This window comes from Sturnus vulgaris, chromosome 1, assembly GCF_052056855.1.
Source record: "Sturnus vulgaris isolate bStuVul1 chromosome 1, bStuVul1.hap1, whole genome shotgun sequence".
In the NCBI taxonomy this organism is placed as follows: domain Eukaryota; kingdom Metazoa; phylum Chordata; class Aves; order Passeriformes; family Sturnidae; genus Sturnus; species Sturnus vulgaris.
Genome location: NC_142243.1, coordinates 42,745,906 through 42,771,033, shown reverse-complemented (window position 1 = coordinate 42,771,033; position 25,128 = coordinate 42,745,906). Strand labels below are relative to the sequence as shown.

The 25,128-nt window shown below is 35.5% G+C and overlaps 1 protein-coding gene across 1 annotated transcript in view; it reads left to right on the top strand.

Annotated features, from left to right (window-relative positions):
- Window positions 1-21,407, top strand: part of TOPAZ1 (testis and ovary specific TOPAZ 1) — a 36,715-nt gene extending 15,308 nt beyond the window's left edge. Inside the window, exons 7-20 of the mRNA XM_014884049.2 lie at window positions 2,167-2,252; window positions 2,974-3,111; window positions 7,440-7,503; window positions 8,574-8,725; window positions 8,879-8,971; window positions 9,251-9,366; window positions 10,237-10,303; window positions 11,282-11,456; window positions 12,903-13,003; window positions 16,932-17,097; window positions 17,895-18,059; window positions 19,066-19,269; window positions 20,371-20,551; window positions 21,197-21,407. Coding sequence (XP_014739535.2) covers window positions 2,167-2,252; window positions 2,974-3,111; window positions 7,440-7,503; window positions 8,574-8,725; window positions 8,879-8,971; window positions 9,251-9,366; window positions 10,237-10,303; window positions 11,282-11,456; window positions 12,903-13,003; window positions 16,932-17,097; window positions 17,895-18,059; window positions 19,066-19,269; window positions 20,371-20,551; window positions 21,197-21,407 — 1,919 coding nt within the window. The remainder of the gene's footprint in view (window positions 1-2,166; window positions 2,253-2,973; window positions 3,112-7,439; window positions 7,504-8,573; window positions 8,726-8,878; window positions 8,972-9,250; window positions 9,367-10,236; window positions 10,304-11,281; window positions 11,457-12,902; window positions 13,004-16,931; window positions 17,098-17,894; window positions 18,060-19,065; window positions 19,270-20,370; window positions 20,552-21,196) is intronic.
- Window positions 21,408-25,128: the final 3,721 nt, after the last annotated feature.

Genomic DNA, 25,128 nt, shown 5'->3' with positions numbered 1-25,128 from the left:
GTGTTGTTGAACCCTTCAGATTTTTTTGTTTTGTGCTTTGTTTGCCTATGAAATCTTAAGGACTGTCTTCAGTTCCCGAAGATGTTAGCTGAAATTCTACTTTGCATATATAAAAGCAAAACTGCAAGATCTGATATAGTAGGTTAGTGAGAGGTTTGGGGTAAGGTTTTAGCAGAATTCTATTTGTAGGGTCAAATAGAAATAATTTATCTGATATTTATGCCTCTCAGATACTTTAATGGTACAGCAGTGCCTGCATTCTTAGTAGTCTGACACACTGTCAGACTACTAGCAAGTAACTTGTTTTCCTTTATTTGTAGTCAGAGAATGTGACTGGAGATTTGGTTGGTTGATTGTTCTTAATAAAACTTGCTAGAGTGGTTTGCCCACCTTGCTGAAAGTCAGAACTTTGTTATTTATGCTAATTCAAATGTTTTTGAGGCATTCACTAGACTGGATCAAAAAATTATATCGATTAATAAGTACCACTTCATGTTGACCCAGTGTATTTCACACATGGGGCAGATACCTCTTCATTGTCTGTGCCACCAGAGAAATCATAATGGAACTGCAGTCACTGCACATAACAAATCTGACATTTAGCCTTGCATGGATGCATGGTTTATTTGGAGTACAAGGTAGAGAAAAAACAGAAATCAATTACTTGTGGATAGATACTGCATTCTGTTTGTTTGCAACAAGTGCTTTGGAAATTAGCGTTTTTAGAATTATTGATAAATACAGATGTTTATAAACATGGATTTCTTAAGATCAGTGACAGGGGTTCTTGTTTAGTTTCAAATTTTACTGTCAGTCTGAGCTTGTAGAATAATTTTGTCATCACGTTGTTTAACAGTATTTGCAGGTAGTGAAAGAAACACATGTTATAAAAAGCAATTTTGAATATGTCTTCAGACTCCAGTTGTTTGAACCTGTTCATGTCTTTGGTTTTCAAAGCATATAGACCTCCTGAAAAGTTCTTCTGTCTTCCTTCGTCAAGTCATTTGAAAGTTGCCAAAGCAAGAGTTTCTCTGCTAGGACAGGGCAAAACATCCTTTTGTTCCCAGAACTGTGCAGGCAGGATTGGCTATTTCACTTCAGTGCCTGCTTCCCTACAAGTCTGACCTACAGTCAGCAAGAGAGAGTACAAACTTGAAAAGACCTGGTAAAAAACTCTGTTCTTGGGGATGGCAAAAATCTGGAGGAAAGATCAAATTCCCAGTGGCATTTTTCTGTAGCTAGTGGTTGGCTGTTTTCTCAGTCCTGTCACTAAATGTATCCAATCCTGAATTTACCAAGTGGCCCACCATCACTTCACAAGTTTTTGCAATGTGACAATACGTAACATTAAATACTCATTGTTCTACATCATGCTCTTCCTTCCTATCCTGTGATAGCCCTATCTGTTAGGAAGACATGGAGATTAAGAGCCATGTACCTAGTGCCAGTATCTAGTAGAACATTCTTTGTTGGATGCTCTTTAGTAACTGTAGTTTGCCAGAAAGGACTAAGCACCCTGTCTTTTGAACACTCAGTTCTTTGAAGGGGCCAGATGGGAATCCTAGAATGCAGAGTATTCAAAAGCTCTCTTTTGTCTTTAGATATGGAGTTGAAAATTTGAACTTTTATCTTCTATTAGCATTATTCATTTTTCAAAGAAAGAAAACTGTTATTCAATAGTAATTGAAGTTCTAAAACCAAATTTCATGGTTAAGAAACCAATAACTTACACTGGGCTTAAACTTGCTCCTTCCACTGCTTAAAACATAAAAGTATGTCAGTTCTAAAAAAATAGCTTAAATTTAGGGCTAGTGATGTTGGAATGCAAAGATTACTGATAAAGTGGATAGGTTTTGAAATTAAAGCTTCTGGATATTTTTATTCCTTTTCTTATCTCTGTAAGTTAGAGCAGGAACCTTGGATGAAGTAGTGAAGTTTTTAATTTAAATGTGCTTACTCTTGAAGTTTGTGTAAAGTCTCACTTTTAGGATAATCAAGAAAACTGTAATTTAAATTACTGGCTTTAGACTGCATTAATCAAATTTTCATTAATCATTGCTGTGACTTGAAGGAACTATAAATATAAAGGAAAATAAGATAAATGAGAGTAGTTTGAGTATGATTCGTTTTTATTATATGATTTGCTGCCCTCATCCTAATTTTTAGGTTACAAATCTTCAGGAAGAAGTACTTTACTGCCAGTGAAGAATTGTGGAGATTTTGAGCCATGGACGATGGAGAAAAATGCAATTGTAAGTTGTTAAATCTTTGATTTCTGATCGTGTGGCACTAAATTTCTTACAGATGTTCAGACAGTTCCCTGTGTAGCAAGTCAGAAACTGTGAATCTGTATATGTTTGCTTTTACAACTTTAAAGGTGTTATCACTGAGTAAGTATAATTTCTGAGAACAAAATCAGTGATGAATGGACTGCTATTCACAGTGAAGTTCTCTTGATTTCTGCTTTTCAGCTTAAGCAAAATCAAATAATGATTTTGGCTTTATTGGTGTTTGTAGAACTGAAAAGCAGAGAAGGTTTCATATGTATAGGACAGCCTGCTTTTTCCATGATGCCAGGCACTGAAAAAGGGTCAAGGAAATTGATGCCCCAGAATTCTCAGATGATTACTCAGAGCTGTGCAGGAATTTGTCACCTTTCTCCCTCCTCTCTACGCATTTTCCATTTCATTTAGCACTTCTTGCATTATCCCTGTTTGTGGTCTTCAAGACAGGCTTTTGTTGTGTTAGGCACTAACGTGGCATGACAAGGGATTGATCTTTGTGTCCTTTGAAATGCTGCAAGTACAGTATAGAGACGAGGGTTGTTTCAGAGACATAATTATAGATTACTTTTTCAGCTTTTGTTTACAGTTTGTAGATATTGTGAAATTCTAAAAAAACCCAAAGACCATGCTTGCTTTCAAGAAATATTAGTTGGCTTTTTCTGCTTGTTGTAATTTTATTTTATTCCAGGCTTATCATTCAGTCCAGCAGATCCTTGATGCACTTAACTTGCCTCGTAAATACTGCAGATATTATTTCATGACTTCACGTGGGTGTGAAAGAACAAAATGTTGGTTCTGTCATGTTCCAGGACAAGGGGATGAAAAGGTAAAACATTCATTGAAGTAAGGAAAAGATTGTAAATGTGAACACTTTTTAAAACCAAAACATCATCTCCTTTGTTCATTTATATATGGGAAGTGAGTAATCAGTCAGAGATTGATGGATGAAAAAATAGTTCAGAAATTCTTCCTCTCAAGGTCTTCTAAAGTTTTGGGTTTTTTTAATGGTATAATTTTGAACTAGTAGCTGTTTTAAGAGAACATGCATCAACAATTAGGCTGTACAAATACAGAATAGTAGAATGGGCAGATTCTGAGACATGTCTATCCTGAACATCAGAAATTTCAAGCAAATCTTTGCAAAGACTTTGTATGCATTATAAAGCCAAAAGCCATCTGTGGTATATTACCTTCTGCATGTTTTGTGCAACAATAGGCACGTTTGTTTTAAGATGCTGTAATCTTAAATAGAGCAACAATTCTCATCATATTTGCAAGCAAGAATAGTTTTCCAATGATCGGCAAAGTAAATGTGTTTTCAAACCATATAACAGAGACATTATGAGTTGAATGCTTCGAAGAACTGTGCAAGGCAAGCTAACTGTACTGACAAGTAATAATATTTTGAAATTGGCTGTATGAAAGTTTTGTAAGTTAACTGGAAGAAACAAAAACATCAAAGCAAGTAACCAATAACAAAGGCCTAAACTTGTCCTCATCAGATCTTACAAGATTTATTTCTTACCTACCATCCTACTGGTATGAGAGCAATTTTATCATTGATGTCAGCAAGTAAAAAAATTCAGAATCAAAATGTAAAAAATAACTTGTAGTTAACCTGTTAGACATAATTCCTAAAAAAAGTAACATCTGAAGGAGCTTGCCCATCTTACTGATATCTTAAATATACTGCGTGTGAATTTTTAAAATGTATCAGTGTAATTTGGTTTTCTTTTTCTTAATGTTTTCTCTTTTCCTTTTTATATATTAAAAAAAGCTGCTTTATATTTTTGTTAATGATTTCTAACCTCTTTGAAAACTTACATTATTTATGATATGTAAGATAATTCGTGAGTAGTTTTGTATGGAACACTTTTCCTTTTCTCAAGTGTGATATATCTTTGGCAGATTGTAGTGAATATTTGTAATTTTCAGCTAGTTTATCTGAATTATTGTGGTTTGAAGTGCTTTATTATGCTACAGATACATTAAAGAGTTGTTTGCCTAAAACTCTTAAAAATCCATTCCATTTGATTTTACTTGTGGTGCAGCACTCCAGCACAGTTTAACTGCTCTACCCACCAAACCTAGCCAAACATTCTTGGTAGCCTGAAAGTATACCTGAGTTTTGTTTATTTGTGTATGAATTTGTTTTTAGACCTGCCCATTTGAAAATGATAATAGGCCAAGCACCTCATGGTGGCACCAAAGTACATAAATGAAAAACAGGTAAAGAAGCGATAAAGGAGTCTAATCTTACACAGGAGGAATAAATCTCCTCAGGAGAAGAACTGTTATGCAGACTGATAGTCTGTCTGCTTAGAGCTGTATTCTTAGTGGTAATAGTTACCAGAGTTTTTGAAGAGAAATACCTTTCCCCATAATGATGTTTTTTCTTTTTCCGTGAGTAAGTGTTTGATGCTTTAAGGCATAACTTCCTATTATTTAACACTTTATAGTTGTAGTTGATCACACAACACAGCAGTTCTTGAATTCATAAAATATCATACATTTTGAAAATCGGCATATGCTTGAGCTCAGCAAGTTGTACAAGTTACCAATTTTTGGGGTTTTTTTAAAAGATGCCTTTTGTTTTCAAACAGTGAAATCTGTGTTGTATTAGGTAAACAAAAGACTGTTTCAAACACTTGCCAAAGTATTTAAAGGGAGAGTGAATCTTAAAAATATGTATCAGTGATGGAGAAGAGAGTAAAGGAGGTGACACTAGACTCTTCTCCATGGTCCTCAGTGAAAGGGCAAGAGACAACTTAATACAGGAAATTATTTTGCTCAAATGACACTTCAGTGTAGCACAGACAATCATTTAATGGTTAAATAAGTGGTTTCAAAGCATGTTATGCAAGCTGTGATTTTTTTTCTCTTTGTGATTTTTATCTTTGCTTTGTGAACCTTACTGATTAATTTTTTACTTTCTGTGACTTCATACTCTCCTTTTCCTTGGTCCTATTAACCTCTTAACTGGAAACAAAAAGGATATAAAATAAGAAGATTTCTGCCTTCATTAGTGTTGTTTTACAACTTCAGAGTCTTGGATAGATGCTTCTGTTGTGGTGGATTTTGGTTTTGTGTTTTTAATGTGGCTTCCTAAAGAAAAGATTCTACACTGTCCTTTTATTACTGTCTCTAACCACCACTAAATGACCTCTGAACAGAGATTGTGGATCTCAAAGAGCTTCTACAGTGTATAGAAACTGCTTGTAAGAAGGATGCTGGTTTTGATCTCACTGAGATAAAGGCTGCATTATGGGGGTTTCTCCCTTATTAAACAACAGAGTGGGCACTGACTGGGATATGCTGAAGTATTTAGTGAATTCTTGTGCTTGTTCTTCTGAATAAGCACCTCTGTGTTATTGTAGTAGGACCATGTTTTTACTGGAGAGTTGGTTGGTTTTATAAGATGCGGAGGCCTTTATTATGGTTTTTATTAAATTGTCGTGTTAAGTGAGTCATGGAATCAATTGATAGATGACAGAATAGTGTGATTTATACTGCCTTTTAAAAATAGGAATCATCTCTTTCATGTACCTTCATTCACAATCTATTACAGCTAACTCAAAATTTAAAGATTCTCACATTTTTACATAGTCTGTGGGTGAAGTTACACCTTTTAAAATTGGAACAACTAAATCAACTGAAGCCTTCTAGAAGGTGTAAATGAAGAACACATTTAGTTTCTTTTATTAATGTAATAAAGCATGTCCCATGATTGAATACTACTACAAGTGGTTGTCCAAGCAATTTCACTAATACTTGGAACAGTCAGAGCTCCAGATGCACTCTTGGCTTTTTTTGGGAAGTCCAAAGAAGGAGAAAAACAGATTCCAAAAGAAAGCAAACTAATTTCCATACTGTAAGCACGTGCTAAAGTTTATTCTGGAAATGTCCTCAGGCACCCAGGAGTATAGATTTGGATTAAGTGAGTTAATCTGTTCCCAAGTGACACTTGACATATATTACTGATCAAAAACTTGACATGATTTTCTGAAAGGTATATCTTGGAGTATAGCTCAACATTGTCATACTGCTTCCAAATAAAAACAATAAGCTTCATTTATGCTTAGATGTCCAATTTTTGTATTCTTTGGCTTGATGGTCTAAACAGACTAATAGTTTTAAAGTAAGAAAGATGTCTTGGCCATAAACCAGTATCTTCTGCTTTGATGATAATTCATTTGCTATATAATAAGCTTCATGAGTGAATCCTGTGTTGTTTTGAAGTTGCATGTAAAAATAAACCAGATTCAGTTCTGTAGTACCATGACTACTAATTTAGGGCATTTTCTGTCTCTTGATACTTAATTTTTTCACAAAATAGTATTTAACATGACCATTTTACATTGTTGTGCAGAAAGACTGTAAATGTACCAGAAGTGAGAGAGAATTTCTAAAAGGGGGTTGGGATTTTCCCTAACTTGGAATTCTAAGATATAATATCAGTAATCTTTACTTCTTCATCTGCAGAAATGGAGCAAAATGTTTAAGTATCACAAAGTTGACAGCTTAAGATGTTAAGACAAGAATGTTCCAATACTAAATAGCATTAAAATATATAGGTGTGGATTTATCTTTTTTTTTTTTCAGCTAATTCGGTCTGTGGTGAAATGGCTCATTAAATCAAATGAGTTCTGAATTTTTTATTCTGTGTCCTTGTGAATGGTTATTTTTGACAACTGGCATTACCAGCTTCATTTTTGGATGATTTTTTGACTTCTTAGTTTATACATTCATGGAATTTTTACTTACCACGTTTCACTTTCACATTTTTGCTTCCCTTTCTTTGTTCAGTCTGCCACATTTATACTAATCCTGAAATAATTGAATTTTCAAATTCTCTTATTTTTTTGTTTGTTTGTTTGTTTGCTATGAGTACACACACATGGAAACGCTTGTGGTCCCAACAGCTTCGTTCCCAAACATTTTTTCTGCATTATTTTTTCTGTTTGATTTGCTGGCCTTTTGACAGAGCCTTTGTCTACAGACCCCATTACCTTCCTATATAATTTATCAATATGTGTGGCTTACATGGAGGTAGTGTAAAGCTCATTATATAATAGAACTCATGTTTGTGAGTAGTTCTTTTGTTTGGCATAAACTGAAGTTACATTTTACTATAATTTTTCTGGTTTTTTACAGATTTGCATGGCAATTCTTAGGACATACATTAATATCAGTGAACCAGGCCTCCTAAAACGTGCAGGTATGGTATAGTAGTAGCTGTTGATGTATCTTTGTTACTTAGCATATTTGAAGTAAATTGAATAGGCTGTTGAGAGAGAAATGGTTGCTACTTCAGCAGTGAATAAAAAGTTCGTACTTCAAATGAAAGAATACATTCAATTTAGATACACACTTACCTCAGGAGGTCCTTAGAAATCTTACTGCCACATAAAATAAACTTAACCTGACTGTAACTAGACTTGGGAGTAGAAATATGTAAATAAGGCAGGGAGGAGGTTTAACAGAACCCAAGCTTTATTAATGTGCTTTTGAACATCCTGGCTAAACATCAAAAACCCAAAAACTTGAGAATGAAAGCTCTTGAAATTAAGTGTTGCCACTGCACACACCCCCAACAGCTTTAGTTTAGTCCTTACCACCTATATGCAAACGTTAACACATTTTATGGACTGCAGTTCATTCACATCCATCTGAGCTTTTGAGTTCAGTCAGAAAGGGCTTTTATTTTGTTTTTACTCTGGACAGTGATTCCTTTTGTACCAGTCTTTAAGTTTTTGAAAGCTTCTTAGAGTGTAGCAGAATGAGAATGGGGAATTCAGTTGCACCATTTTCTAGTGTGTTCCCATGCTGAACATGTAAGTGTGGGTAGCACTGGATACCAGCAGGCCACTGTACGTGTCTATCAAGGAAGGGTGGCACTGGAACAGGTTGTAGGACCATCCACTGTAACACAGCACTTCACTTCCTAGAGCTTCCTGTCTGGAAAGGCCCTACTACCTTGATGCATGTACCAAATCTAACCTGGGTTTGTGCATTCTTCTTGTGCTGCACCAAATCAGCTAAACTTTGTGGAGACATACAGAGCTTACAGTGCTCAGCTCAATGATAGAACATACTTCAAAATAATCAGTCTAGTTCTGGTAAGGTTAACACTGTATTCAGACTGAATCTTTTCTCCCTATCCCTGTCCCATAATATCTTGGACAATTAAGCATTGTTACATTGTGTCTAAAATTTAAGGAAATAACTTGTTTGAATAGTTAGCATCAGTTAACCCCAAAGTGACATTCAATTTAATTGCTTTTTCAGTCCAAATATTTGTGCAGTATTACAAAGAAGTTATTCCTGGTGTGGATTTTGCTTCTGAAGTGCTCAATGATCTTCTTGTTTCATTGCTCAGCAACTGTATGTTGCAGCAAGTATTTCGGATATTGAATGTAATTGTACAAATCAAGACACTGGTACGTGAATTTGTAATATTTTTTAAAATCTTAGTTTCATAATTTTAGTTTGTTGAGTGGGGGGAGTAATTCAGAATACCTTATTATAAAATCTCTAAGCTTTCTAATTGAATGGAGGTGCAAAACTGATTGTGCTTTTTCTGTCTATATTAGCCAGCTGTAGATGTTCTTCTGAAAGTTTTTGAGCATGTGGCTTCTTTGAATATAAGAAGTGCTGTGCCCACATTAATGAGTACCTTCTGTAAGGTATGAGTTTTGTTTGTACTACCGTTGTTTGTTGGAATTTCTGAAATATGTTGCCTATTTTAAAACTTGAACATACCAATTTAAAAAACAGTACTGAAATAATATTTAAAGTGTTATTGTGAGCAGCTGAATTCGTGGTATTGGTTTTCATTTATTCCTTCGTTTCTGACTCAGATTCACTGCGATGTGTTTTTCCCAGTGTTGTTTGCCATTTACCTCTGAAAATGCATTAAGTCTTAGCAAGTTTTTTATGCTTACTTTTCTTGTTTGATACTACAGCTCATTGATGCTGGGATCTTCCTTGAGTTAGAACATTTTGATTACATTATTAAGTTACTTCACCAATTGCAAGTTTCTGGTTGGGAAATGCGTACTGTTTTGAACATAAAATCCAGGTATGTCTTTAAGGAACTATTTTCTAATTACAGCTGCCTAGTTCCTTCTTCAGCATCTATTTTTATAAATTTATGTGGAATTTTTAAAAGCTGTGTTGGTTGAAAATCCTATCATATCATGCCTAATTGTATTTTAAAGTGCTGTCAATATACTGTTTCAAAGATCAAGCATTGTTAAATCAAAACTTAGATTATGAACACAATTATTAGTTTTTTTCCATATCAATCATCATTATACAATCTGCTGCCAGCTATGATAGAAGTTTATATAGCTAGCCAAATTAGAAACATCATCGTTTAATGTATCATTTAGGCCTACTTAAGCACACGGTACTTCTGCAATAAAAAACCCTTCTAGGATTAGTTATAATCTGAAGTAGTTTTCTAGTTTCCTTTACAGTGTGACTACATAAGCATTTGTGCCAACATTACTAGGGAGGAGGGTCATTTTTTTAGTACTGCTTGGATATGATGGGCAAAATGTCAAATCTGTTAAAAAATTGCTGATACTTCCTCATCTCTTGAACAAGGTTGTGATCCTTTTTCATTTTTGTATCGTCTGCATCATATACACACGGACATAAGTTGAGAAACTAAATTTGTGATTCATAAACATATCCTTGATTCTTAGTGGAAACCAAATATGCAGCATCTGTGAAAATAGCTCTGCTCAATTATTTGTTTAATATATGTGCTAACTTCCTTTGGCAAGATTTTAAATGAGAGTTTTCAGTGTGCAGTTGTGTGATACAAAGCAAATAGGATCAAAAATCACGTCAGTTTAATGTTCATTTGTGATAATTTATTGTTCACCTTCTGCTAGTTCAATAGGATGTGTTAGAATTTAACTATTTTTTTTTCATATGGAAGATTTAAGGAAAGATATTTTGCAAAGACATGGATTTTTGACTTCAACTTGGCAGTGGCTGAAATTCAGGTACAGTATGTGCATTCTTCATGACTTCTTTTAAATTACATGAAATAGCAATTTCTAGACATTTTTTTAATTAGTGAGCTTTACTATTAAGTGTAGTGAGCTTATGTAAAGCCATGTTTGGGAAGGCTTAACATGCAGGAGAAAACTGTCTTTGGCCTTTCTGTAATGTCACTATTTTAATTTACATACTTGTAGTTTTTATCTTTGTTCTGCATCAAATTGAAAAATTTTGTAATTTTAAACAGTTTAATTATTTCCTCTGCTTTACATTTATTGTGCTTGTAAGTGGTATTGGTACATCATTCCTCACCAAAAATTTATTTAATACATTATTTAGCAAATAGAATTCATATCTAGTATAAAAACATACAATTGTAAAAGCTGCAATTGACAACATTAAGCAGTATTTTAAAGAATAAGAAAATACTGTAAAACATTCTTCATTTGGACACTAGTGACTTTCATATTCAGGGTCAAGTTACTCATTATGCATAATTATAACATAGTTTACATATTATCACACATCCTGTGTAGATCCAGAGATTGAAATATAAAAAGAAAAAAAAAGTATTGATTTTTTTTTTACTCGTTTAACACCAAAGTCATCAAGTGATCTGGCAAGCAAAAGACTAATTCATATAGAAAATAACCATAAATTTAGTGTGCATCATGGGAAAAAAAATACTGAATAAATGCCAGTTCCTAAATAGGATGAATAAGTTATGAGCTTTCTCAATTGGGGTCATGACATGAAAAAAGGAATTTAATTTCTTGAGGGATAGAAGTAATTAGCAGTCCATGCAAATTTGGCAACATGTAACTGCCATATGAACATGAAGATTCTTGGCAGTAGTGTTTCATCATCATGTTTTTTTCTCTTTAAGTCTATCCCAGGTACATATCTCAAATTTCACTATATTTTCTTTTTGGTTTTCTGGAAGCAGGTTTGCTTATATTTATTCTTTTCCTTCTTTACAGCACTGCAAGGAAAAAAGGGATTGGACCAAGCTGGGAGCTTTGTATCTTAATGCAAGAACTGGATGTGAACATTTTGATGATGTTCAGAAATTGTGTTTATCTATTGCTGAAATTCTAACCAAAGCTTCTGAGACAGACAAACCAGGAGTGCCTTTTTGCGATTTTGCTGATGCAGGTAAAATTAAAACGCAAGAAGTGCTTTTGTAGAGTTTTTAAAAGAGATAAAAAATTAATTCATATAGTTTTCTGATTCTTAGTTAATTTTATGTTACAATACTCTGAATTTTTCGAGGTTCAAATACAGTCAGCTGTAATGTTCAGTAGAAGCTATTTTTCAGAAGTAAAATGCTTACACTTACAGTCAAGGAAGATTCTGAAGGAGGAACAGTAGAGTTTTGTAAAATCAAAAAAGAGAGCTGGGAATTAATTTTTAATAAAAATTCATTTCATTCATTTTTAATAGAAATGGCCTATGCTCACGACAACGGCAAATGTATTTAAGTATTTTCATGTGAAGTGTCACTGTTAATAGCATAAATAAGCTTTAGTGCTGTAAATGTTTATATAGTTGTGTATTTTAAAACACATTGAGCAGATTACATACATCATGTATATAATTTGTACTCTTTTTTTTTTTTAGTAAGTTGGATTTTTAGAATTATTTTATTCTCTAAAGAACCAAGGGTTTCTGCAAGGGCTGAGTGCTCAAAAACCCAATGTTTTAATCGTTCTGGCAGGTTTTCTTGCCACTTTCCTCCCTATGCCCCTTCATTTGCATATCTGTATCATTCTTTCTAATGAGTTTGCAGATTACTGAGGCTTGGTGAAGTGTCAGTGGGATATTAAATCGTTTTGCAAAGGATTACTTAGATATTTTTCAACCTGTATTATCTACTAAAGCATAGTGAATATTTATTCCACATATGTGACATAGCCTTTCTGACCACAGATTTTAATATCATAAAAAGCTGTCAGAAGTTCCAGTTGTGACACAGTGAGAAGATTTTGTCAGAGCTTGGAACTTAGTCTATCTTCCCTAAAGCAGTGGTCTTCTAACTGATAGGCACTTCCATCAGTAAAAATTCTTCAGCAGTCATGCACAATTTATTTATATATTATATACATATGCTACTACACCAATATATTAAATTCACTATAAACCATACACAAAAACAGGAAATACAAATATGAGATAAATACTAAATAAACACAACATTGTAAAGTATTTCACTCATTTTTATTTTCTAATAGTACAAAAAATATTTCCTTCCCACAGCTGAATGGATTGTTGTGCTCACATCCTACTTTGAGACCACTGCTCTAAAATTCTAACAGTGCTTTCAAAGAGGTTGTAATTACTCAGTTCTGCAATTACCAGAATTTCTTTGTGGTGCCAGAAAATGTAAAGCTTACTTTACAAATAGTGATGTTACTAAATTAGGCCATTACATGTCCAAGCATTTTATGGATGGCATAGGAAGATGCTGCTTTCAATGGCAAATATTTCAGAAAATGTAGTTAGTATTTTTGCAATTACTGTGGTTTTGAAATGTGTAATTTCTTTAAAACTGCCTTTATATGTAAAATAAATAAATAAATAAATAAGCCTTTTTCTTTCCAGTAATGAAAAATTCACGCCATAATAAAGGAGACAGACTTTTCGTTGGAAGGACTGGGATAAGTGTAATGTATTCCTATCACAAAGTACTGCAGTGGATAAAGGTATGCAGAGCTACACGAAACTGACTGGAAGAAAAAGAGAAAAATAATTAGTAATTCCTCTTCTGGATATTAAACTCTAGTTTCTCTAGTGGAATGACTTGGTATGCCAGTCTGCCTCCCTGCCATCTTGGTACTTCCTAACTGGCCAGCTGGACCAAAGCATTTTATTGTGCCTTTCTGAGCAGTAGTCTTATGGAGCCGATCATAACTTGGTCTTGCAACCTAGAAACTGATTGCTCATGTTCATCTTGTGATTTTTCTGAGCTGAGGCTGAATCTGAACTAAGACATGGGTCTTCCTGAGATTCTGGGGTGAGGTGCTGATGGGATTATTTCCCACAAACAACACTTTCTTCCACTTGTCAATCATGCTGCATTCTGAGTCCTCTCAACTGAAGTTATATTTAGAGAAGTTTGGGCAATTTCCTGCACTGGTGCTTTTGCATCTGGCCTCAAATGGAATGGATAAGGCCAGGAAAGCAGAAAAGCAGCATAGCATGGCTGCACTTGGTGAACTACCTGTTCTCCAGAGCTGCTGGAAGTACTTTTCTTCCACTGAATCTAAGTTTCTTACTTCTGTGAGTTTTGCAAGACTCCGATATCACAAAGAAATACCTTTACAATCATACCTTTGATGTCAAATATTAAACAGGGCCAGGGTTAAGAGACTAGACTTTTGGTTGTTTTACATGTTTTACATTTCTTAGGCCTCAGGCAGTATTGGTCATAATTTCACTGCAGGAAGATCCATTTCAATGTTAAATTTGTCTGGAAGGAACCAGTGCATAGCAGATTCAATCTCTTAGAGAAAGCAAGATGAAAAGTGATAGCATAAGAAGTAATAAAAAACCACCAGTGATTTTAGATTGTGTTTTGGTCAGTGATCCCATTCTGAACTTGGGTCTGATCCTTTCAGCTGATAATTATGCTGTACTGGGATGTTCCTCATCCTGTACAAAATGATTTCTAGAATGCACTTCTATGAAAATGCTCCCATCCCCTTTTGTCTCTTGAGGTTTTGAGTTGTTGGGTTTTTTTGGTTGTTTTTGTTTTGGTTTTTTTGTTTGTTTGTTTGTTTTGTTTTGTTTTTTGCTAATTGCCATCAGGGAATCCTTTCTGGTTCACATCAGGGAATTAAATTGTCTTTTGTGTGATTGCCTCTAGGGGATGACCTTCAGGAATTCTGTTATGTAAAAAACCTGTGCAATGCTCAGTCTGTTTCCAGAGTCAAACCAAGTCCCAGGAGATATTTGATAGAGGTGCTTAGTCTACAGGCAGGATACCTGTTCTGATGAACCATTAATTTTGCAGCAGCAGCTTCTACAGTTGAATGGCCTTCAGCAGGTTCCTATCAAGCTGCGGCACAGTGTGGTATTGTTTAAGAGTAAAGGAAAGGAGAGAGGGTCTTTGCATTAGCACTTGAGTAATACTGCACTAGAACTCTTTAGGCATTTTTGTTCCACAAAACTTAGCAGTTAGAACAGTTAAGATACTCCTGACCACAGAAGAGAGAATCTAAATTCTTGGCATTGAGTAGTGGTAGTGCTCACATGCCCACTGAAGAGTTTAATTTGGCTTGGGTTTTGGCTGTCTTCTTCAGCATATAATGTTTGTGTGCCTTCAGACATTTTAGCTGCTTTCCAGATCCATCTTAAGGAAGAACCTTATCTGGGATTGCACAATCCCTGATATTTCAAGTAGATTCATCTTCATGTCCTAATTTCAGAGGTGCAAGGTGTTGAAAAGCATTTGTAGCGTTCTTGTACAACAAGAGTTACTGAAAGTAGATGCTTCTTAAAATATTTTGATTTCTTTCATGTCTAGAGCAAAAGATCTTTGTTTCTTTAAGAGTGTTGTGTTAGGTATCAAACCTGCTTCTCAAGAGATTACTGACAAGATCCTCAAACAGCTTTGTAGATAACCTGTGTTGACTATATTGGAGTGTGAATGAGGCTCTGCTCTGAACGAATTTTATCAGAATTGGCAGATCCCAAACTTACCTCTGTTTCAGGAAGATGTCATTCTTACCTCTCTCTACCAGTTTCACTCCATTTTATATATCAGATAAATCCCTAATCCTGGGGTTGTGGGCTGGTATCTACTTGGTCCATGTCTTTTTTGCCCAAAAGGTAATCCAAAAATAAGGTAGTAATGGATTTTCTCTTTCTGCTCTGCCCAAATTAATTTTGGCTTTAGGACATGCCCGGTGCTCTTTTATGAATATGTTGGACTGCCTGAAACTCTAAATGTGCTTTTCATATCATTTTTCCTTCAAGAACACCAGACCCCTTTATTGCAGAACTTTGGTGGCTCTTGGGGGTAAAATATGTATGCTGCTTGGTTCTGAAGATAATTTTTTTTGTAAGAGGTAAGGAGAGTTCATAAAACAGGTGTACCTCAAAAAAACATTCAACATGAATATGTCTTGTATGGAGACAGCTCTTCAAGCAACATTAGACTGCTTTCTGGATATTTACTCATCACTATGGTTTATTTTTACTCACATTTTTAATATTTCAGAGAACTGGTGAGAGGTTCTAGTCCAGTTAAGGATCTCATTCTTCAGCTGCATTTTAATTGAGGGCCCTTCCTTTAAGGATCATTTTTCTGCTTATAGCTGCATACTTTCCATCTTCCTATAAAGACCACTTCCTAGTGAACCCTTCTTTTGCATGGAATACATGCAGATCCTCCTTAATTTTATATTTCATTTCTGGTTTGCACTTAGATTTCAAATTTCACCTGAGTCTTTCTGATATGTATTTTCCCCTTCAGCCACATACATCTACAATTGCATGGGTTCTTTACACCTTAAATGTTAACTGCAGTTAATGTTAGTATTTTTTATGGTTTATTTTGAAATAAAAGATTGCAGATACCTGTAGGCCTTTAAAAGTGCCCAATTTTGAGCACATACGAGGTCCATAGTGTATATGTACATATGCATAAAGCTTTTTTTTTTTAATTAGCTTCTTAATAAGTAATTTTCTGCCAACTTCTCTGTTCTCCTAAACCTCTCTTTCCCTCTGCCACCGTAGGCCTTGTTCTGCCACCACAATGCACGCTCACACACACCATAGTTTTTAGTGAGCCACTTCATCATTGATGCACCCTCTAAGCAAGACCTGAAACACATCTGGTTTGGAGTTTTGTCTTTGTTGCTTGACTGGCAAGGTGCAGCCAGGTGGAGCAAGTACTGAATTCTGACTGGCCATGCCTTGCTGGGGACATGATTTTGATCTCACCATGACTCGATCATCATCTTTTTTAGATTCAGATCCTAATTACCTTTGAGACTGCTACCTTTCTTCCGTTTTTGACAGAAAAGGACAGCCAAAAAGTTGTTAAGATGAAGTTTCTGTAGAAAACTAGTCTAAATATCAATTTGGAATCTGATGATAAAGTTGTTGGTTGTTACAAGGCAGATAGACCCAGCTTCTTCCAGTTTATTGTCCTGCTGCACACAGTCTTCAGTGTTTCGTTTGACTTATGCTGGAGTAATTATTTCAGTTTTACAATTACATCTCGGCTGCAAAATGAAAACTCTGTATGATCTTTTAGAATTTTGTAGATTGAGTAAAAGTATTAATAAACCAAAGTAAGCACATACAAATTAATTACAAAGTATATTAGAAGTACTGTATTGGACGTTATATAATAGAAATAATGTTATGGGTAATGGTGTGTTGGCAACTCTTCAACAATATGTTGGTAGAATTTTTTTGTCTACATAGTAAAAAAAAAAACCTAAACTTTTCATTTGAAATTTTACTATACTTCACCCCTGATTCAGTTTGGATAACTGTATTGGTACCTATAAATCTGTGTCACCAAATTAAATCTGTTCTATTTGATGTATATATACTCTGTGTTCACTGATATCATTGCTTTCTCTGACTTTCCCCCTTCCTCTCTCCCTCTTACACTAGGGAAGCAAGGTTTTGGATAAACTGCATGAGCTACGGATACATTTTACACTCTTTAAAGGACTTATAGGTCCAGGGAGGTCAGCATCCAGATGTCAGATTGTTAATAAAGCCACAGAAATCTTTCTTCATTCTGGAAATTTGGATGGAGCAATTAGGGTATTGAGAGGTAAGCCTACCTTAGAATTTTGACTTAAATCTGAACAGTTCACTTCTGTGACAGATTTCAGATAAAAGTTAAAACCTGGTGTGTATTACTAAATACTGTTAATAATACTGAGGCAATAAAGGAAAGGTGATCATCTCACTGCTTAATATTCTTCTTGATATATATAAGAAATATTACAGCTAATTTTTTTCAGATGTCAACACCATTCTACCCAAAAATCTGCCGTAGTGAGGGAGGAATGCAGCTTGGAAAATGATGTTGTCCCATGTAGTTTTCCTTTGAACCAGAGGACATTCAGTATCAAATTTCTGGATTGGGTCGATGCAATGTTCCTTTGTGACTCACAGTATCACCATTTAATATAATTGCTTTAGAACAGTACCATATTTCTTCAATTATTACATATGGCTTTTTGGAACTCCGAGCTGGTGAAAAGAGAAGAAATTCAGATGTAAGAAGAACAGAATGTATGCTGTAAAATGATATTGAGGATGTAAATTTGCTGTTCAGTTTTATAGCTGTGCATAGATATATACATATGTATATATGCCACTGACAGTCCATTTTACTGCAGTGATATTTCACTGAAGGGGTGATTTATAACATAAAGGTTCAGAGAATCAGTCTAAGGAGTAGTGGTCACGAGAAATTAGATGTTCATAAGTCAAGCTACATTTGCTGTGCAATTCTGAAGTTTGTGTCATGATCCAGTTTACAGTACGTTCTTAATGGCCCAAAGTCTCAACATCCAAAAGTTCCAGTTCCTAGAAATAACACTGTACTGTTGTTTGCCACAGAGTCAGAGTGGATTACAGATGCACCATTGTGGCCCTGTGATAAAATGGACATCCTCAATCGACATAATCTGTTATGTGCAATAGTGCACAAATACTTGAGGAAGAGTTTGTACAGGCAAGCATTTGAAGTTCTGCAGAACTTACCAGGTTTGCAGAAACATTCTGGTAAGTAAAGAAAGATACTGTGTAAAGACTAAAAATTCACAGATGATTCTTTGCTGTACTTATAGTGTTTTCTAGCTAAAATTTATTGAAGAAGTAAGAAGGATTTATAGAAGCTTGTTTCTGTTTTCCAAAGAGTGTAGTGTCAGTTAAGTATGCGTTGTGCTCTGCAGCTCTTGCTGCACTTGTGCACACACACCTGTCCTCTTTTGCTCAGTTACTACACAGGGCAACAGGAAACCATTAACTTTTTAAGGATCATACACAGTCTATACAGTGAGATGAAATAGGAATATTTTAATTTTATTTTATCTTAATTTCAGATGAATGAAGTGGTGATTTTTTTCTTTAACTAAGGTAGCTAACCTAAGCATCTCTCATATACCATGTTAAGAACCAAGTGCTCTTTCAGGCTCTGTTTTTCTGACAAATTTTGGATGAGTTCTTCAAAATGCGCTATATAGTTACTTAGGCTCCACTGTGGAAACCTCAGCTGATTCCTGTGTGTAGGTCTCACTGTGTACTGCCACTTTTAGGTATGTTAGGAGAGATTGGTTGGAAGACCATCTACTTCAGAGAATAATGAAAAGATCTAGTTCTTTGAGTTATGAGGTGAATACAAGGCTGCTCAGTCCTACCAAAAAGGAGACAGTTCAGAATAAGAGTAGAAGCAGAAAACCAAGGGGATTTTTATTGGTGGAAATCTTAAATCGTAAGAGATCAGGTGAAGATTGTATTTATAGGCTTGAGCAAGTGAACGTATTTTTATCTGATTCTATTGGTTTTGGCAGCAAATTATTACTTGAACCTTAACACTTGTCCTTCACAATAAGAATGAACTACTGTATGAAAAGACTTCTGATGAATAAAGCATTCATGTTTTCCCAGCCTTGTTCCATCTTGCTGATAGGGGCAAGAGTTCTGATTTAGGTACTGATTGAGAAACAATCCTTCAACCAGATTTGCATTTGAATTAATTCAGTCATTAATATTCCTAATTTCATTTCAGATATTATAGATGCTTCTCAATACAGCCACCTTTTTAACAAGCTGGTAAATGCCTGTTATGAGAACAAGAACCTTGGGGTCTCATCTTCTGCAGTAGACTTCATGCTTTCCAGGAAGATTGCTATTGATTTTGTTTTACTTAGAGGATTAATCAAAGCTTTGGGAAGAAGTTCTTTATGGTCCAAAGCTAGGACCTATTACAAAAGTAAGTTGCTTCTTAGACAGTATCCTCTCCTTACATTCTTTAGATAATGTGCTCATAACATTTCAGTATGAGTAAAAAGAAAAACGGTACTTTCTGTGTCATTCTCAGGAATTTATTTGTAACCAAAATATTTATTAGGAAATGTTAAGTTGAAAATAAGAATCGGTGCATACTACCTGGCATCAAATAAATGTAATTGTGATAAAATTATTTTTTTACATTCAGTTTCAGAATTTCAAGTATGTGAGCCCTGAAATGTTTGAAAAATGCATCATCTTCACATTTTCATCTAGGCAAATTAGATTTCCTCATACTTCTCTCTAGAAGTGTACCAGCATCTCTGTGGTGGCATAATATTTAAGATCTGAGAAGTCTAGCTAATTAGTTTTTTCTAACTATAAGAAAATTCCTTTCAACTAAAAGCTAATAGTCTGTAATTGTTTTAAACTCCTCACTTCTGAGCTAAGATAATACTGGGTGTGCACTCTGCATAGGGTCTCTCCATATTGCCACATTATTTACTATTTGATTCTGTCTTAGGATTGTTGAGGTTAGCAGACTGCTTTAAGAGTCCATCCTTCCTGGGATGGATACTTGGTTTTGTTAACATTGAAATTACTGGTTTTCCTCATATCTTTTCTTTTTCCCCTGAAATGCTGTATATGTTGGATTGCTGGGGTCACTTGACAGAAGAGAGGGTAGCAAAGCAGGACACGCTGTTCAAATGTTCTCTCATTTTGACCATGATTAACAGCTTCTGTCTGCCTAAATTGTACTTGTGTTATCACACACTTGGTATCCCCAGACTTCTGACAGAACTTTTTAATGATAGCTGATAAAAGTCTTTGGAAAAAAAAAATCCAAACATGTTATAACTGTGTGTGTGTGTGTGTGTGTGTGTGTGTGTGTGTGTGTGTAAATGCTGTGTGTGTAAATGCTGTGTGATGTGTTCTCAAATCAGGCTATTTCATAGGTGAAATAGTAAAATCCATTTTAAGGGTTTGGAGTTGGGGTTTTTCCACATTTAGTCACAGAGAAGCAAACAGATCTATGTTTAGTATTGGTAATCCTAATTCCTTATGTTTCTGCATTTACTCACAGATGCTTTATCACTGGGTTGTTACCCAGAGCTGCAGGGAAATTTGTATCACAAACTTCTGAAGATTCCCTCTTACCTGTCTGAAGTTGAGATGCTGTTGACCATTGAAATATTTCTTGTTTCAAACGCCAGTGATATTCAAAGTCCAAGGACTGGTCAGGCTCTTCAAATAATACTGAAAAGGTTTGTTGTCCGATATGTACCCTTTTGATTGTATTTATTCATGTGATCATGTAAGTAATAGATCTTGTTTTCCTTATCCTTCCCTAAGAATACATCTCTTCATTTTGTTCCTGGGATAACTGAGAAGTTTTTTATCTCTTGTTTCCATGTGTATGCTACTGCACATCTGCTTGTTTTCTTAAAGAGTAAGTTCTGCTCTTGCAAAAAACGTAGGCATGTCACTTAGGCACAGCCTTGTTCCAAAAGTGATTACATTCCAAAACTGAGTAAACCTTATGGATTCAAGCATGTACATGAATTCTTGCTATATCCAGTTCATTAAATGGTTTGTATTCTACTGAATTTTTCAGCCCAGAGACATTTTTTCTTTAAATGTGCTGTGAATATTGCAGAGCTACTTTGTACTAGCATTAAAGCCTGTTATTTTTCATTACCATTAAATATGTTAAAAATACACTTTCTGTAACTTTTAAATTCTTCAGGACAATAATATAATCTGTCTAGAAATTAGCGTAATATTTATCAGTGAAAAATACAAGGCATTATTTTAATGTTTCTTTATTTTTCCTGCCAGTATAAAGTGTTAAGCAAGTGACACTGAGCCTGTATGGTACCTAATTTTTATTTGTTATAATTCCCTTATAGATCTGAAGATGCAGTTCACAATAACAGTGCCTATCACGGGGCAGTGGAGAGGCTGATCCAGGCGGCTCATTTATCTGATCCAAAGCTTTTTCTTAAGCATATGACAATGAATGTTAATATGGAAGAAGTTTACAGCCTAGAGCATTCATCTGCTCTAAAGTGGCTTCAGGAGAATATGGAATGGGCTGAGAAGGTCTGGCTGTTTCAGTAGTTACTAAATAGTTTCCACTGTTCCCTAAGTGTTCAGACTATGTCTTATTGATCTACAGCAAGGTTTCAAATTCAAGTTGTGGTTTTAAATACTACATTGATGATAATGCAGATAGTAGCACAGAAAGAGTCATTTTCCCTAACTATATAAACTTCACACTGACTTATATAGATGTTTTGCAATGGCATTACCAGATAATGAGGGAGCTGCAGCCTCAGAAGCTACATTCTCCATTCTTAAAAAGAATTAGTACTTAGCTTGTTTCTCCCAGCAGGTAGTCATATAAGCATAGATAGAAGTGTAGATAAATGCATTGGTTGAGTGCATCTACTGTTCTTGAGTGAGATGTTTTCCACATTCAGTTATAGTCTGTAGAAGTAATGCCTGTTTTCTTTTGTCTGCCTTACAGTAACTTAAGAGGTCACTGTCCCAACTCTTGCACATTAGATCTTAATTTCTTTGCTCCAAAAGCCCAATAAAAAGCACTGAGAATAAAAGAACTTCAAAATCGCTTGAGACATTCCTGATTGAGGATATCTTTCATCACAGAACTGAGAGCCTAGACACTGCTCACAGCTGAAGGTTTAGTTGATCATTTAATTAGATATTTATTTGATATAGATAATAGCTTGTGTATGGTTTCACATTTGCATATATGGATACTTCCACTGAAAAGGAAAACTTGCTTTCTCCCTTGATTGCGCTCTTAGAGAGAGGTGGTTTTGCCCATCTTTTAGGTTCTGACAACTGCACAATGAGATGGAGACTTCTAGCAAGCTTGTTCCACCATTCCTGATTCTTCAGGATTTCTGCTTTTTTTCCACATGAAAATCCTGAATCACATTCAAAGCATGAGTTGCTTAAGTCACGCTCTACAGCCTGAATAAGAAGAACCAAACGTTTAATACCAGAAAACCTCTCACAGCAAAACAGTACAGCCTCTGTCAAAGTTGATAGTTACTGAGCTCACCACTTTTGTAGTGTTGTTAATTTGGATCTCCAGCACCAACCTTCACAAACTTGCCAATAATACAGCTCGTTTGGTCCTGCTCTCCATCCATTTTAAAGCCTTTTGTTCTGAACACTTAAGTTCTTTTACATACAGAAGTTCATGGGTTTTTCATCTGTTCCATTATTAAGATGGTGGCGCAGGACCTCAGTGTTCGAAAAACGTCTCTCCTTTGGCGTAGCATAAGTCTCTTCCCAGTTCCTGCAGCATTACTGCAGGTGTCCTTTGCAGCTCTAAATCATGAAAGCCATCATGACCTTAGTACTGGATGGTTGTGTGGAGGGTTTTGGTATCCAGGGTTTTTTCTCTTTGCGGGAGGTTGCCATTCCAGTCTTGGGGTTTATGCCATTAATCTGATGTCATGAATCTGATCGTCAGTTGTTGGATTCCTGATGTCCTCAGGGCCAAATCCTGACCTTTTTCAATACCACTTCTCATCCAGTCTGTTAGGGAGTTGCTACTGGAAGAGAGGATTGGATCTGATGACCACCAAGATCACTACTTTCCTCGTGTGCCACCTGTACAGAAAAATGCTAGGATAGAGGCTCTTGTCTTCACAGGGTATCATTCTTCTGTGGGGATCATCTGCCTGCCTTGTAAAAAATGGTAGATCCAGTACCAATGGTACCAGATGGCATTTCTGTAGGAGCTGTTCACCTCAGTCTTAGAATACAGTTGGCACTGGTCCAAACAGACTTTGAGTTCTGCCCCCTCACATTCATGAAGATGGTTCTGCCATTCGTAAGGGTATCCCCCTGATCAAATCCAACTGGATTCTGCTGATTTTGCTTCTCAGTAGCTGAAAGACTGGGTTAGAAGCAATCAGGTTTTAGGTGAGGGCTCTAAACTGATGCTCTTGCAGGCACTCCAGCATTAGTGAAAAGAGCAATTTTGGAAGGTTCCAACAAACTAAAACTGGTAGTAAGAAACAAAGTCATTTTTGCTAATTACTTCTTGTAAGATCCTTTGTGGCTTAATCTCCCTTGGAATTAGACAGAGGCTATCTGATCTTCAGCTAAATCCCACATTTCTATGAGTGGTACCCGATGTGGCTAATAGTGTGTTTGACAGATACAGAAGGACACAATTCTCTTTATAATTTGTATGGCTTCAAAACTTGGGATGTTCTAGAGACAGCAGATTTTTTTCCTCTGTAAGCAACCTTGAATTTTCACTTAGATCATCCCCAGAGCAAAACTCCAAATGTTGCATTATTTTTCAGACAGAGGTTAATCATTGACCTTCGAGCTTGACTTGGAACTGTGTAAAATTTTTGCAATGTTTTGGCTCCATCTCTTCAGTATCATCTTCAGCTGATAGGATGTAATCTCAGTCACGTTTTATATTAACAAGCAAAGCAAGCTCCTCACATCATTGCTCAGAAGTTTTGTTACAACTGAGGCTTCTGGTGTTTGTGTCAATTTAGTATTTCTCCCTGTTTCACCATGATAAACCAGTAGGCAATTGAAACAACTTTGCTGTTAAGTCCCTTATTTCACATTTTTGTTCTGTCTGGGTCCTCATCATTTTGATGTGTATCAGAAGGCCAGAAAGGTTTCTTGTGTAACGTTCTCTGTATTTCAGTTGGAAAAATTCCATGTGCCAAACAGGACAAAACTGTTGTTTGTCCACTGTGGAATGGAAATGAGCCTGGAAAGATGGAAAAAAATATCCTGAAGAATAAAGTTAAGCACAACAGAGGCAACACAGTTTTGCAGAGCCAGCCACACAGTAGAAAATAGCCATATTTTTGCTTTCTCTCAGTATAAGTTAAACTAGAAGAATTTCTATCTTTGACATAAAACAACTTATTTGGTATAATTTTTCATATAGGAAATAAAGTGTATGTTTACTTGTTTGCAGAAAGAGACAGGAAAATGTGCAAATAACAACTTCCCTGTGCTGTGCTCAGTAGCTTGGAGTAGACAACGCTGTGCTCCTTCAGTATGTTGTTAGATGCATGAGAAATTCCCTCTGTGAAAATCTTTCTGCAGTTTTCACTGTTTACACACTATGCTCTTGGAAAGATTATTTTTGTTGGGTATGGACAGTTTCTTGTAAGTAAAACAGAATAATGTGGTTTGGAAGACTTACCACAATTTTATTTCAAAAATACTGATAATTTTGAGAATTTTAAAATGTGGGACAGAGGTGAGAAGCTGGAAAAAGGACCTTGATAGTTTTGTGGTGTTTTATAAAGAGCAATGGGGGAAGAAGGGGGATGCATTTTGGAGGAGTTGTTAAGTTGTTAATAAACGTTTTTTAATATTTATATAAAGCATTCAAAATATCTGAGTCTGTAATTGTCGTTAAATTATTTCATTCTATTCAGATTCCTGTAATGAACACTCTTAGATATGCAGCAGGATAGGCAAGCAGGGAAGTAGACGTGGAGAGTTTAATATCTTGTAACCACTACAAGAGTCTAGAGAATGATAGGCAGCATGAGGAGGTTAAGAAAGTGTGAAATCAGTCAGACTATGCAGTTCTTCACCACACCAGAGCACACAATGTAGCAAATGTTCATGAATAAATTGGCTGAAACTCCCAGCTGTGGAGATGGCCAGCTTCCAGCTTTAACTGGAAGTGGAGGCTACTGCCAGGGTTACAGGCTGTGCTCAGTTCACTGAAGAACTCAAAAAGATGTTAGTGAGAGTTTCACTTGAGGAGAAATAGTAAAATTAAATGTCTCTGCTATAGTAGTAAAAGTTT